At 47.9% G+C, this 16,132-nt stretch overlaps 1 protein-coding gene and 1 non-coding gene across 2 annotated transcripts in view; one reads left to right on the forward strand and one right to left on the reverse strand.

Moving 5' to 3' along the window:
- TRNAE-UUC lies at nt 9,418–9,489 on the reverse strand. Its single transcript has one exon. It is a non-coding gene; the product is annotated as a tRNA-Glu (tRNA).
- CIB4 (calcium and integrin binding family member 4) overlaps nt 11,400–16,132 on the forward strand; it is a 52,401-nt gene continuing 47,668 nt past the window's right edge. Inside the window, exons 1-2 of the mRNA XM_005686930.1 lie at nt 11,400–11,508; nt 11,935–11,969. Of these exons, the coding sequence (XP_005686987.1) occupies nt 11,455–11,508; nt 11,935–11,969 (89 nt within the window). The 5' untranslated portion in view covers nt 11,400–11,454. The remainder of the gene's footprint in view (nt 11,509–11,934; nt 11,970–16,132) is intronic.

The following is a 16,132-nucleotide window of genomic DNA, read 5'->3' on the forward strand; positions in this document are numbered from 1 at the left end:
CCAATCCCAGGTCTGGCACAAATCATGACAAATAGCATTTTTATAATGCTTCACAGTTTACAAGACATTTCCACAGATAGGATCTCATTAAACCAGCTGGGTGACCTCGGGCAAGCGGCTTTTAGAGGCCTATTGGGAGGGAGGAGACCTGGGAAGGAGCTGGGTTCCAGAGCCCACTCTGCCTCGACTCCCCAAGGGATGTCGCGAGAGTTTCCTGCCCAGCCCCAAGACTACTGTAAGATGAAGGGGACCAGCAAGGTGATCTTTGAGGTTTGTCGATAGGAATTTAGAACTAAAAATTTAGGGCGGCTCCAGTCAGAATGCAGAATCTTTGGAATGTCCTTTTTTGTCATGTAGCAGGGCAGCCTCCCAAGAGGTTCCCAACAATGCCTTGGGTGTCCTGGCGAGGTGTCCTTCAAAGTGGGACTGAAACCAGCATTTTTGTGCAGTTGGTTTACTTGAGAGCTGATCCCAGGACACATGAGTGAGGGGCTGAGGAGAGAGATGGACAAAGAGGAAGAGCCCAGTTGGGAGTGTTTGTCCAGATCACTCTGTCTCAAGGGCTGTGACCTCGACCTCATCAGGCCCTGCTGAGAAGCCACAGAATGCTTCCCACAGCTGTCACCCAGCCATGCTGGCAGGGGACCTTTCTCTACCAGTTCCCACCTTGACAGGTGGATAGTTACCCGCCCCCCCCCGACCCCGGAGTGTCACCCTAAACTTCTGGGCTATGCTTACCCCAAGGCAGAGGAATCTTCTTGTTAGAGCAATCCTTGGACAGAAAACACAGACAGTCCTTGAGGCAAGACTCTGAGATGGATCAAGCTCTTTTAGACCTGACCCCAGAGCAGCCCTGGAAGTCAGAGTGGGATCCAGGTCACCAGGGCATCTGAGACAAGTTGCAAAGGGGCAGGGGTGCCACTGTCCAGCCCCACGAAGGAACAGGAGCTGGGGCTTTCCTTACATACCTTTCTCCCCAGTCCTCCACCCTCTGAGTGCCGAGGTCCCCCACCCTCTTTTCTGCGAAGTTTTGTGGTGTCCTGGGACATTGAAAATGGGATTGGGAGTGTCTGTGGACCTGAGCAATTCAGAGGGGCTCAGCAGAGCCTTGGGAAACAAAGTGCTGTTCTATTGGACCCTCCTTGAGTGACAGCGAGGCTGGACCCGTGGGTCACTCGTGTGCCTCCTCCTTCTGGGCAGTGAGTGGTGCTCCCTCCGTGGTGAGCAAACGCTTCGTCTGCAGGCTCGAGCTCCCCAGCCTTGGCAGTGGCAGCGGCTGCAGCCCTGCCAGATCTTTGCCCCACCTCCCTGGTGGCATAATACTTCTTCTCTGTCCTTTTATAAACTCTGGACTCTGCTTCCCTCAGCCTTCTTTTGGGATTCTCAAAAACCTGATTTGTTCATAAGAAAAAAGGAATATTGGCTGTTTCTAGCTCTTTTCCTCTACTATAACAATTTTACTTTTCCCCCCGGCAATGTGAACGGGAGACTTAAAAAAAAAATTCTCTCATGATAAGGTGGAAAAAGAACACAAAGATTTAAATTTCAAGATATTCTCTGTCCATGTTCTTCCTCTGGATAAATCTGTTTAACCCCCCAATAAATTTCACTCTTCCTTTGGGGAGGAAGCGGTCCCTTTCTTTTCCAAAGATTGGATCTAGTTCTTCATTTCTCTAACTGTACTCCAACCCACTCCAGATTTCCTAGTGTTGTGTAATAAAGAATTCAGATGGCTTATGTCCATGGCTCAAGGGAGGGAACTACTATACCCTTCGGATTTCCCAAGTGATAGGAGTGTGTATCTTCGTTCTTCCTGGTGGGCTGTTCAGACCATGTCTGAGCTCATGCTAATGAGATGACTCAGGATGGGGGCTGGCTGTGCCAGAAAGACCAACCATGCAATTAGAGGGTTGGGTTTTGAGCCGGCTGATGTCAGCCCGACCTCTGTGGAGGAGTGGAGGGCTGGAGAGTAAGTTCAGTCACGTGCCTAATGATTTGATCAACCATGCCTACATGATGAAACCCCAATAAACATGCTGAACTCGGGCTCGATGAGCGCTTCTTGATCAGTGTCACATATCAATGGTCCAGGAGGCGGGTGATGCATCCTGAGGACACACAAGCTTCTTATTCGGGACTCTCCGAGACTTGACACTCACTCTGTGTCTCTTCCTTTGGCTGGTCCTGATTGGTATTCTTTATAATACTAGACATCAGTATACTGCTTTCCTAAGTTCTGTGAATTGTTCTAGCAAATCGTCAAACCTGAGGGGATAGTGGCCCCTTAGTAGAAGTGCAGATGGCCTGGGAAGCCCCAGAATTTGCACCTCATATCTGAAGTGAGGGGAGTCTTATGGAGGACTGTGCCTTTCGCCTGTGGAGTCTGCATGAACCCCAGGTAGACTCTAACTACCTGGGGTTCGTGCAAACTTGCACTGGGCCCACGTGTGCATACCTGCTTCCTACCTCACCAGGGAAGCCTTGCTCATCTGTCATGGGGCTGGGTCTTCTCCAAGCATAGGCCCATGTCCCAACCTCATCCCAGAAGCTGGACCCAGAGGCAGGAGAACTGCCCTTGAGTTGAAGGTGACATGTGGTATGGTAAACAGCCGTCCTGCTTGAAGGCAGTGGGCAGTGTGGGGGAGTGCCTGTCCAGAATTCTACACCCTTCTCTCCTTTCCCCACTGTCAGTGTCCAGGCTCTTTCACTGGGCTGGTGAAGGTCACCGGGGCCCAAGGACCCCCCTCAAGGCTGGAGCTCTCCCCTGTCTTCCTAGGTCCCCTCCAGGCACTGTTACTTCAGTGTTCTTCTCCTGGCCTGGCCATGGAGTCTTTCCTGGGTGTGTGCAAGGTAGAGTTTATTCTCTGAAAAACCCCAGATCTTCCTCTCAGACTTCCATTCCCTAGACTTGCCATTAATCATACTTCAGTATCTTCCAAGTTGAATGATTTCTTTCCCATATAAGTGTTCCATCTATTTGAAGACTTACTCTGTTTCAGGTCCCCCACTCTTCCATCCCTCCATCAGCCCTACTGCCCCTCAGACAATGTAAATGGGAAACAAAGAACAGGTTTAAACAGTCTCTTTGGATGAGCCAGTCCCTCTGTGTAAATATTCAGTGTTTCAGTTGTGGTCACCCCTTCTTTCCCTGGGTCCAGAAGATCTTCTAGAGGAGGGTGTAGCAACCCACTCGAGTATTCTTGCCTGGAGGATCCCATGGACAGAAGAGACAGGTGGGCTACAGTCCAAGGGTAGCAAGGAGTCAGACATGACTAAGTGACTAGCACTTTCATTTTCTTCTTTCTTTACCCCAAGCTGTATCAGGGTGCTTGCGGCAGGCTCACTGGCTATGGGGAAGAGTCCCTGTTTGTTCTGTGCATTTTTGCTGGGGCCCAATAAGGCATGAGAGTCACCTCTAGCCTTCTGGGTAATGTGCTGACCTGCCCTGTGGAGGTCCATGGTTTCCCATTGCTCCTGGGGAAAGTGCTTTCCTGGGCTCCGCATCCTGGCTAGGCCTTTGTTTGAACTCTCAGCCCCTCTGGTGCTCTCCTTAGGGCATAAGAAAGCTTCTGGGTCCCCTGCATGGCCAGGGACACCCAGAGCCCTGCTTTGGTCACACCTCCCCTGGCATTGGGGCACCTGTACTCTGCACTGTGCTGGGAATGGCTGAGACCATAGGCAGAACTCTAGAGACATGCAGCCCCACCACCCTCCCCTTCAGTGAGCTGGAGGAAGGGTGACTCGAACACCAAGATTCTCAGCACCCAGGAGTCCTCACTACTTTCCTCATCCCTTCTGTCCCTAGGACAGCAAGGGCAGGCCTTCCTCACTTTATCTTCCTGCCTCCCAGGATGCCCCAGGCTCAGCAGCCCCAGACCTGCCTCTTGCCACACCAAAAGAATTGAGAAAGTCCTTTCTCCATGCAGAGGGTGACTTTGCAGTTTGCTCAGCTGTGGGGAATTCAAACAAAAACCTAGCTGATGTTCAGAATTCGGCAGCTTGCTCCAGCAAGATTCCCGCCCCCCCCCCACCCCCTTGCTTCCAGAGCTGAATAACTACAGTGGGTGGATCCCCCTGGGCCAGAAAACTCTCCGGCTGAGGAAATGGATCCGAAACTATTCCAAAATCTTGTGTCTCATGTATACATTCCTTTAATAACATTTATGGTGGGCCTACTATGTGCCAGGCACTGACACACTCCTTGAAATAATTTTTAGTAAAATCCTTGAGAATGAGAGAGTGAAGTCGCTCAGTCGTGTCCAACTGTTTGCGACCCCATGGACTGTAGGAGCCTCCTATGCTCCTCTGTCCATGGGATTTTCCAGGCAAGAGTACTGGAGTGGGTTGCCAGTTTCTTCTCCAGAAGATCTTCCTGACCCAGGGATTGAACCCTGGTCTCCCGCATTGTAGGCAGACGCTGTACCGTCTGAGCCACCAGGGAAGTCCTGCAAAAACCTTATTAAGATCTAATTGACCTTCTATACAGGGAAGCCTAGCGTGCTGCAGTCTATGGGATTGCAGAGTCAGACATGACTGAGTGAATGAACAGCAGCTATACAATTCGCTCAGCATGTACAACTCGATATTTTCCAGTGTATTTACAGAGTTGTACAACCATCAGCACCATCTAATTTTATTTTTAGGTATTTATTTTTAAGAGGAAACAAACGTAAACAATTTGTTTTCTCCTATAAAAGATGACTCTGATCTCTGGTCCTGCTTCACTTTTGTCAACTTGGTGGTGCAAACTGGGTGCGGTAAAATGAGCTGTTCCAAACAGAAACAGAGAAAATAAGCGCAGATTGCATGAGGTACACACCTGTGGGGTCTGCATCCAGACAGCTTCCAAGAGGAGGATGCTGGTGAGTCCTTGGACATCTCATATCCCGGTATGGGTGAGCAGAGAGGGCGTCCCTGACCCTGGGGACTCACAGAACTGTGTCCCTTTCCTTTATTGACTTATCTCTGTTTCTAATACTACATTTCTTAGCACCATCTAATTTTATAATATTTTTATCATCCCCCAAAGAAATCCTGTATCATTAGCAGTAACCCCTCTCTGCCATACTCCCCTTCCCCAAACTCCTGGCAACCACTAATCTACTTTCTGTCTCTATGGATTTGTCTATTCTGGACATTTTATATAAATGAAATCATACGATCTGTGGCCTTTTGCAAATAGCTTCCTTCATTTCATTTAATATTTTCAAGCTTCATCCACATTGTACCATGTATCAATACATCATGTACTTTTATTGCCGAGTAATGCTCCATAGTATGGATATGTCACATTTTATTTATATATTCATCAGTTGATGAACACTTGGGCTGTCTCTGCCTTTTGGCTGTTATGAACAATGCTGCTATGAACACTCATGTACAAGTTTTTTATGCGAACAAACGTTATCATTTCTTTTAGGTATATACCCAGGAATGGAATTGTTGGGCTGTATGTGTTAAAAAACAAAATTCATCTGAGTAAGTTTTAAAGTTCTTATTGGCTTTAAGGATTCATGTGGAAAAGGAAATGGCAACCCACTCCAGTATTCTTGCCTGGAGAATCTCCATGGACACTGGAGCCTGGGGTCGCAGAACTGGACATGACTGAAGTGACTTAGCAGCAGCAAAGATTCAAGAGTCAAGTGGTATTCAATCTAGCAGGGAGAAAGGAGATCTGAGGAGCTCTACAAAAGGGTAAATTTTAAAAAATATTTATTTATTTGGCTGCACCGGGTTTTAGTTGCAGTACACCAGATCTTTAGCTGTGGCATGTGGGATCTAGTTCCCCAACCAAGGATCGAACCTGTGAACCCTATATTGGGGAGCGCAGATTCCTAGCCACTGGACTACCAGGGAATTCCCAAAAGGAAAGATTTTTATAGGTAGAAGGGAAGGGGAATAAGGAAGTATAGCAGCAAAGTGTGGATTGCAGGGATGCAGGGGTCTGTCAGCCTTCACTAGTGCTGATTCCTGATCGACAGGTTTAAGATTCCATTTCTGGGAGAGCTGTAACTGTAATTAAGTTTCAGTTTGGTGATGTGGGGCTTAGTATGAGCGACTCCATTTTGGGCATGTTGTCCTGCTCTTAACATATGGTAATTCGGCTTCATATTTTGCTGCTTCTGCTGCTGCTAAGTCGCTTCAGTCGTGTCCGACTCTATGTGACCCCGTAGACTGGACTATGCAGCCCACCAGGCTCCCCCGTCCCTGGGCTTCTCCAGGCAAGAACACTGGAGTGGGCTGCCATTTCCTTCTCCAATGCATGAAAGTGAAAAGTGAAGGTGAAGTCGCTCAGTCGTGTCCAACTCTTAGCGACCCCATGGACTGCAGTGCACCAGGCTCCTCCGTCCATGAGATTTTCCAGGCAGGAGTGCTGGCGTGGGGTGCCATTAATATTTCGAGGAACGGCCAAACTCTCTTCGAAAGTGGCTGCACCATTTCGCAGTCCCACTAGCAGAGTAGGACTCCAATTTCTCTACATCCTCACCATCCTAGTGGGTGCACAGGGGTACCTCACTGTGGTTTTGATTTGCATCCTCCCTCGTGGCTGATGACGGTGAGCATCTTTTCATGTGCTCCTTGGCCATTCACATATTTCTTCTTTGGAGAAAGGTCTATGCAAATCCTTTGTGCATTTTTTCAGTTGGCCTTTTTGTATTTTATTGTTGAGCTGTTAGCTTTCTGTATGTATTCTGGATACAAGTCCCTTCTCAGTCCTTTTTGAATTTGAAGAGACGTCTAAATCAAGGTTGGAGTAGGGGTGACCGTTTTAACAGTTGGTGGAGTTCATTGGCAGGTGACAGAAACCTTGCGAAGAATTCTTTTTATCCCATGCAGAGGATTCCTGCAGGGAAGGACCCTAGAAGGGAAGCATGCAGAACTGTCTGGGCAGGCCTGGGCCTGCTTTCTGTTCAGTTCAGTCGCTCAGTCATATCTGACTCGGCGACCCAATGGACTGTAGCATGCCAGGCCTCCCTGTCCATCACCAACTCCCGGAGTTTACTCAAACTCATGTCCAGTGAGTCGGTGATGCCATCCAACCATTTCATCCTCTGTCGTCCCCTTCTCCTCCTGCCATCAATCTTTCCCAACATCAGCGTCTTTTCCAATGAGTCAGTTCTTCACATCAGGTGGCCAAAGTATTGGAGTTTCAGCTTCAGCATCAGTCCTTCCAATGAATATTCAGGTCTGATTTCCTTTAGGATGGACTGGTTGGATCTCCTTGCTGTCCAAGGGACTCTCAAGAGTCTTCTCCAATACCACAGTTCAAAAGCATCAGTTCTTCAGTGCTCAGCTTTCTTTATAGTCCAACTCTCACATCCACACATGACCACTGGAAAAACCATAGCTTTGACTAGATGAACCTTTGCTGGTAAAGTAATGTCTCTGCTTTATAATATGCCATCTAAGTTGGTCATGACTTTCCTTCCAAGGAGCAAGTGTCTTTTAATTTCATGGCTGCAGTCACCATCTGCAGTGATTTTGGAGCCCCCCCAAAAAAAGTCTGACACTGTTTCCACTGTTTCCCCATCTATTTCCCCATCTATTTCCCATGAAGTGATGGGACCAGATGCCATGATCTTAGTTTTCTGAATGTTGATCTTGAAGCCAACTTCTTCACTCTCCTCTTTCACTTTCATCAAGAGGCTTTTTAGTTCTCCTTCACTTTCTGCCATAAGGGTGGTGTCATCTGCATATCTGAGGTTAATTTCTTCCAGCAATCTTGATTCCAGCTTGTGCTTCATCCAGCCCAGTGTTTCTCTTGATGTACTCTGCATATAAGTTAAATAAGCAGGGTGACAATATACAGCCTTGACGTACTCCTTTCCCCATTTAGAACCAGTCTGTTATTCCAGTCCAGTTCTAACTGTTGCTTCCTGACCTGCATACAGATTTCTCAAGAGGCAGGTCAGGTAGTCTGGTATTCCCATCTCTTGAAGAATCTTCCTGCTGTGGTCCACACAAAGGCTTTGGTGTAGTCAATAAAGCAGATGTTTTTCTGGAACTCTCTTGCTTTTTTGATGATCCAACGGATGTTGGCAATTTGATCTCTGGTTCCTCTGCCTTTTCTAAATCCAGTTTGAACATCTGGAAGTTCATGGTTCACGTACTGTTGAAGCCTGGCTTGGAAAATTTTGAGCATTACTTTACTAGTGTGTGAGATGAGTGCAATTGTGGGGTAGTTTGAGCATCTTTGGGATTGCCTTTCTTTGGGATTGGGATGAAAACTGACCTTTTCCAGTCCTGGGTCCACTGCTGAGCTTTCCAAATTTGCTGACATTTTGAGTTCAACACTTTCACAGCATTATCTATTCATTTACACCCTTTTCAGAGAGATTTAACTGGCTGGAGGAAGGTAAGGATGCTGGTTGGTTAGTGTACTGAGGCAGAATTGCATGGGGATTTTTCTTTCTTTTTTTAAGGAGCCTGGGCTTTTATCTCTTGAGCAGATGAGATGGCATGTAGAAAAGCATTTTGGAATTACAAAGCGATGCAATGCAAATGTAAGGTGACATTCTTATGGTTACTATTGTTAATTGTAGGAACCGCTGAAAGCCCTTTCTAGGTTGAGAGCCTGTATGTAGCGAGGGGTGGAGTGGGCAGGAGTTGGGAAAAGGGTCATGTGAGGGCATGAAAACTAAAGGAGAGAGGAAGGTAGCAGAGTCTGCAAACCTTGGTTACCTGTGTGTGAAGTGAGGCAGAGACATTTTTGTGATTTCTGGTATATTTCTTCACCACCTGTCTAATTATTTACTTAATATTTTCCTTTAGATTGTCTGTTTATTTTCACCAAGTAATATTTGTAAAGGGAACATATCACAGTTATATATGGCAAGTGAAAGTGTTGGTCGCTCAGTCGTGTCCGACTCTCTGGGACCCAATGGACTGTAGCCCACCAGGCTCCTCTGTCCATGGAATTCGCCAGGCAAGAATACTGGAGGGTTGCCATTCCCTTCTCCAAGGGATCTTCCCAACCCAGGGATTGAACCCAGGTCTCCTACATTGCAGGCAGATTCTTTACTGTGTGAGTCACTAGGGAAGCCTGTATCTTTTTCAAAGTGGAGGAAAGAGTATAAATAAACGTAAGGAAAGCCAAAAAGTGTCATTAAATTCTAGCTGGATGTCGTTGCTTTCTGGGTCTGGAAAACTCCCCAGACTTAGCCTGGTTCCCTCTCCTTGTGGCTCAGGTCTCTGCTCAGATGGCCCCTCCTCAGGAAGCCTCTCCTGCCCACCCTTCATTCTTGCTTTATTTCTCTCATAGCCCTATCACAATCTAAGGGGTTGTTAGTTTCCCTATGGGCCTCTGGTTCCATTAAGGTAGGGCCTTGTCTGTCTGGCTTAATCATTCTGTCTCATTGCCTGGCTCAACAAAGAGTTGAGTAAGTAAGCCACACTGTGCAGCTTGTGGGATCTTTGTTCCCCGATCAGGAATCGAACCTGCACCCCTGCAGTGAAAGTGCAGAGTCCTAACCCCTGGACCACCAGGGAATTCCCTCCAGTATGTTTTTGCTCTCCCTGTAGTGTGTAGCAACCAGGTGTTAAAGGCACATGCCAGAGCCTGCTGCCACTTGCACCTCCTAGGACAGGAGGGCTGAGAGAGACTTGAGAAGGAAGCAGCCTTCTGGGGTGCGGCCCGGCAGCTCCCCTGGCTCCCAGTCAGCACTGGGGAGACCCCCAGGCCTGCAACCTCAATCCAGGCTTCAGATCCTCCTTCAGCCCCTGGCCAGCCAAGTGACCCCATAGCATCACAGAACCTCACCAACTTCCATCTTCCCCAGGGCTCTGTGAGGACGATAAGGGACAGTCACTATGGGCACAGACTAGTGAAAGAAGCTGCTCAATAAATGAGAATAGACGCTCAGACAGTTTACCAGAAGATGAGAGGAAATTACTGACTGTGCCTGCTCATATCCTACCCTTTCTTTCAGGCCCAACTTTAAAAAGTAATAATATTGTTTCCCCTTTAATGAGAATTTATTGTGCCAGGCACCTTTCTAAATTAGAGGTTTTTATATCTATCATTTAATTTTAGCCTTGCAATAATACTGCAGAGATTTATTATTCCCATTTTACAGATGAGGGAACTGAGGCTCAGAGTAGTTTTATGACTTGCCTAAGGGGATGCAGCAAGAAGTGATGCAACCAGCCCACATTCTTAACTATGACATTGTAACAACCACCTAAATGCCACCACCTACATGAAGATTTCCTGCCTAGGGTTCTCCTCTTCTAAATACTCATAATTCATATTACCTCTCTGATGACATCTACCCCATCTCCCATGGTGTGTGTGTGTGTCTGCGTACGTGGCAAATATTCATTTCTTGAAAGCTGACACCACATTCACCCGTCTCTTCCAGAGTCAAGCTGAGCACCTGGCATCCTGTAGGTACTTTACTTGTGTCTGTCTAGTAAATAAGGATTGAAGGCTCCTGGGTTTCTTCTGCCAGTCTCCCTCTCCATGGAGGGCAGATGATGAAGAATGAGCAGCCACATTTCCAGAGATATAAACTAGCTCTATGAGAAAGCTTCTGAGCTGTTTACCTGGGAAAATGTGGAATGACGTGGGTACAAGGACCGGGAAGCTAACACTGGCACTGAGACCAGGAGGGGATGGCTTTGGAAAGATACTCCTGGACAGCAATACTGAGGTCTGTGCTAGACTTCATCCTTCTAGATTCACTTTCCACTCTGCTCTCCATCCCCACGGGAGATCGGGAGAAGTCGAGGGGATGGTACAGGGGTACTGATTCCGTGTGTTGGGCCAGGACTGGTAGTGGCTCTGTGGTTACTAGCCTGGATTCTGTGTGATCCTGAGTGGTTTCCACACACCCTGACCTTGTCTTTGGAGAGTCCCTTTAATAGACCCTCTTTGTATCATCCTGATTTGATTGTGCCCTTGGCTTCTGCAGGAACAGGATGGATGGGGTGGAATGCCCTTTACTGCGCTCTTTGGGCCACTTCTTGATGTCAGAGTCTATGCTTACTCATCTCTGTGTTCCTGCACCTGGCATAGTCCTTGGGCCATGGTTCTAATAGCTAACACTTATTGAAAGCTTATTATGTACAAGGCATTGTTATCTGTATTGACTCAAACAATCCTCACCACAATCCCATGACCATCATCCTCAGTTTACAGATGAGGAAACTGAGACACAGAGAGGCTGAGTGGCTTGCCCAGGGACACTTGTCTTGTCAGCCTTTGGCAGATCTGGAAGGTTGGCTCACGATTCTTGAACCTGCTACTGGGCTGCCCTTCTGTTCGCTGTTTTGGGGATGATGTCCATTGGCCTCTGGAACTAAAAGAATCTATTTCTTTGCCCACTCAGGGACTCAGGTAGAATGGGCAGAAGGTGGAATGCAGGTTGCCATGGCAACCAACTACTTGGTGCACAGCTGGTGAGCCCTTGGGGCTGAGGTTCTGCTGCTGGCAGAGAGAAGGGTGGGGTTGGCATGGGGCAATGTCTGAGGTACCAGATGCACTGGGAGGATTTGGAAGAATACCAGGTGGGTAGATCAAGCAGGAGATTCTGGGCAGTGGTGGGAGCTTCCCAAGGCAGGTGGGAGAGGTGGGAAAACTCTCACTGTAGTCCCTCCCTTCACTAAACCTACATCCATGTGACCCACACTGGCCCTCAGAGGGCCCCTCCCGATTTGTTTCCTGCTCCAGATCCCAGGGCTTTCGCCTTGTCTCCGATTCTTTCTGCAGGCCTGTACCGCTGTGCTCCCTCCCAAGGCCATCAGAGATGGGGTACTGTTTCCCCCTCTGCCACCACCTCGGGCATCTGCTGCTGAGGGCTAGGAGCCTCCATTCCCTGGTTGTTCAATGACAGCGTCAGCTTTTCCTCCCAACCCCCGAAGTTGCCCACTCCCCAGAGGGCCAGGGCAGGGCTGGACGGAGTGGGCAAGTCACCTGTCTGTGGTTTGTTTCAGGCCTTGACCTTCTTAACCAGGAATGAAATCCTGTGGTGAGTAGAGGGGGCCCCCTTTCCCTCTCCTTGGAGCTGAAATCTTACCCTGGTACAGCCTCACCCTGGTCCCTGAATGTGATCCCTGCTCAGAGCTACAAAGTCCTGGAGACGAGGCTGGCAGCAGACAGGCAGAGACAGACCCCAGTCCCGGGTCCAAGGTCATGATTCCCAGGGCCCAACTACAGTGAAATGTCAGATTGTAGGTTGCTATGGGATCCATGGCGAAGTTTCTTCATAGAACCGCAGAGATGGACAGGGCCTCCCTGGGATGATGAGGACATGGAGGAGAGAACTTGGGAAACAGGTCTGCAGCGCATGCAGCTAGGTGGTCCTCTAGCTGGGTAAAGCTGATGCCCCGCTGAATCCCTCTTAGTCCTCCCTTCCCTCCCAAGCTTCGCCTCACTGCCTCCCAGCATGGTGGGTATAATAGTGCGCAGTCCACCCCCTGTTCTTATGCTGGTGATGGCCAGAGAGGAAGGCTCCAGGCCAAGACAGCCAACACGAGGCTCCCTCACAGGGCCGCAGAGGGAGCAGACAGCATGAGAGATGTAAGAGCGCTCAGCCTGGGCCAGGTGCTCATCAGAAACTCGTGAGAGGAGGAAAGGGGGTCTCCAGGGCATTGTTGGTGGGGTGAAGGGAGGCTGGAGTGAGGAAACTGCCCTGAGAGCCACAGAACCCTCTCACCTCTTTGTCTCTGCTGGACTCACCCTCCCCAGAAAACACCCAGCCTGGAGGCTGCACTTCCCACTCGGGGTCCCTGGCAGGGCAATGATTCTGCCGCAACCATGAGACTCTCCTGGCATGGGGGTGGGGGGTTGGTGAGTGTCCAGGGCACAGGAAGTGATGGAGACCAGGGACAGTCACCGGGTGTCATCGCTTTCCTTTTAAAACGAGTGTTTGCTCATTTTAGAAATAAAGAAAAATATGACAAAACTCTACATCCTACTACTTATGCATCTCACTGATATTTTCTAAAAAAGGAACACTTGCATAAAAATGAAATAAAAATTGAAAGGTAAGATGTGAGCATGGCCAGAAAATTAAAATAGCATAAATATTCTAAAAGAAAAGTAAGTGTCTCTCTCCTTCCCAGGCCTTCTCCCTGATGATAACCCTTGTTCACAGTTGGTTTCTCATCAAGGCTTCCAGAAAAAATTTTCATAGATAGATCTACATAAATATCCTTCAAAATTTTTATCTCATTCACACTGCAGCATTTACCAATTTATAGTGTAGCATTATACTGTTCTGGACCTTTTTTCAAGTTTTCATGTTGGCTATCTTTACATAAAGCACATAGAGATCTCTCATTCTGTGACTATGGGACATTCTTTCCTATAGAGGAAATGTCATTTATTTTACCACCTCCCCCCATAACATACACTTAAGTTGTTTATGACTTTTAGTTCTATCAATAATGTTATAGTAAACATTTATGTAAAAATAGCTTATTCAATTGATAAGATTTTGAATTGTGGTGCTGCAGAAGACTCTTGAGTGTCCCTTGGACTGCAAGGAGATCAAACCAGTCAATCCTAAAGGAAATCAACCCTGAATATTCATTGGAAGGACTGATGCAGAAGTGCCAATATTTTGGCCACCTGAGGCAAAGAGCCAACTCATTGGAAAAGGCTCTGATGCTGGGAAAGATAGAAGGCAAAAGGAAAAGAGGGCGACAGAGGATAAGATGGCTAGATAGCATCACCAACTCAGTGGACATGAACTTGAGCAAACTCCAGGAGATAGTGGAGGACTGGGAAGCCTGGAGTGCTGCAGTCCCTGGGGTTGCAAAGAGTTGGACGTGACTTAGCAACTGAACAAAAACAAAGCTTATTCAACAAGTGAGAGTAAATCCATAGGAGAGATATCTAGCTGTAGAAACGGTGGGCAAAGGGTGGACATGTCTAAAATGTCAACAGGAAGGACAGGATTGTTCTGCACTAATTTATCCTCTCTCCACTTCAGCATGACCATGCCTGCTCCTCTTTCCATCTAGAAAGCTCAAACGTTCTCAGATGGCCTTCTCTGGATCCCTAGGGCCCCTCACATGTGCCCCATCCCCACCACCAATGCGGTGGTGGGAGCTGAGTGGGGGAAGTCAGGCAAGAGAGAGGAGAGTGGGAGGGAAGCCCTTCCATCTTCATGTGTTCTCTATTGGCCTTTGAGACAGATGTTCTAGGAGGGAGCTGTCAGTAGGGACTCCTCTTTTCTGAACTGCCCACACAGGCCATGAGACAGCCCCTGCCTACCTCCTGTTTCACACTTCTCTCCACTCCTATTGAAAGTGAGCCCCTCATGGGAGGGGCCGCACCTCATCTGTTTATGCTGGGGAGGCAGGTCCCAGGGAGAGGCCAGCAAAGGCTCCACTTCAGCCCAACTTCTCTAACCAACTTCTCTCAAAGCCACCTCCTGCCAACCCTGTCTTTTGTCAGTGCCATGCCTAAGCATGAGGGCCTGGTGCCTGGCCCTTGGGCAGCCTCTGCCCATGAGACTCCCACCTTTTGGGCTCTAGAACAGGATGGGTCAGTGCTGGAGGAGGGATGGGGATGCCAATGCTCCAGGAAGGCAGAGAGGAGGTGCAGTGGCTGAGTGTCTACTCTCTTTGTGTTTCACCATCATGGAGACTTTCAACTGAGGCAGAGCAGGACTGGCATGAAGGTGGGGACAAAAATGCTAAGATGTGTGGGGTGATACCAGGGAGAGAGCTCTTTGCTGCTTCAAACCAAGGTGAGTCTCCAGATTAGGAAGACCACACTCTGGGGAGCAGCGGAGGGTGTAGAACAGCTGCCAGGAGCTGTGAAGGATAGAAGAGAACGGGGGAAGGACTGGAAGCCTGCTTCAGAAAGGGAAAGGCACTTTGACCTGGCCCTTGCACTTGAATCAAGAGGGCATGGATGAAATAAATGTGGATGGGCCCATCCATCCATGGCACTGTCCTTAGAGAAGAAGTTTTATGTTGGGTGTGGATTAGTATCTCCAAGGTATATTGTAAAGTTAAAAAAGCAATGTGCCATAGCTTCCAGTGAACATGGAGAATTGAGCTTTTTTTTAAAAAAAATTCTTTTCCCTACTAAAAGGACAGCTAGAATTAGAAAAAGAGAAAGAAAGAAATTCATAAGGGAGAACTCAAGAGATGAAAGCAGATGAGAGAGAGAAAAAAATTTCCGAAGTGGAAAACAAAGAGATCCACGATACAGGCTTAGAGCTGAAAGTTGAAAGCACATATGCTTGAAAACAGGGATTGGGATGATGGACTCAAGGATCCAGAAAGGCCCCTTTCTGAATGCCAGGATGAAGGCTCCGGTGAAAACAAAAAGATGGCGTTCTATGATTTCTCCTCTTGCCCTGCCATCCACTCAGCACCCCTTCCCCAGCCCAGCAGAGGACAGGAGCTCACCACGTGGAGAGAGCTAGCCATGCAGGCTTCTGACTCAGGACCTCCAGGAACAGAGATGAGCACGGAGGAGTTGCCAGTCAGCTCGTTACAGACTTGGCAATTGCACATGAATTGAAAGCTGAGAGACACTACGTATTTGAAGGAAAAAAAAATTTTTTAAGCCTACGTTAATATATTTCAGGACACCAGAGGTATTTAGAAGATCTTAAGAACATCCACAGAGGAAGAAAACAGAATACATACAGAGGATCGGGAAGTAGAATTTTAGACTTGTGCTGGAAGACGGTGGCCAAACACCTTCAAAATTCAAAGGAAAAAATTCCAATGTAGGATTAAGTCATAGCTAAACTATGAATCAAGAGTGAAGGTGAAACAATACTTTTTGATATGTGACTTCTAAAAACAATTACCTCATGCAGGCAGCTTCTGCAGCATCCATTAAAATTATCAAGTAAACTAAGTTCTTCATTAAAATTAGTGAGTAAACTAAGAAAAAGAACTCCCTGATAGCTCAGCTGGTAAACAATCTGCCTGCAATGCAGGAGACCCTAGTTCGATTCCTGGGTAGGGAAGATCCTCTGGAGAAGGGATAGGCTACCTATTCCAGTATTCTTGGTCTTCCCTGGTGGTTCAGATGGCAAAGAATCTGCCTGCAGTGCTGGATACCTGCATTCAATCCTTGGGTTGGGAAGATCCCCTGGAGAAGGGAACGCCTACCCACTATAGTATTCTGGCCTGGAGAATTCCATGGACTGTGTAGTCC

This window comes from Capra hircus, chromosome 11 (assembly GCF_001704415.2).
Source record: "Capra hircus breed San Clemente chromosome 11, ASM170441v1, whole genome shotgun sequence".
In the NCBI taxonomy this organism is placed as follows: Eukaryota; Metazoa; Chordata; class Mammalia; order Artiodactyla; family Bovidae; genus Capra; species Capra hircus.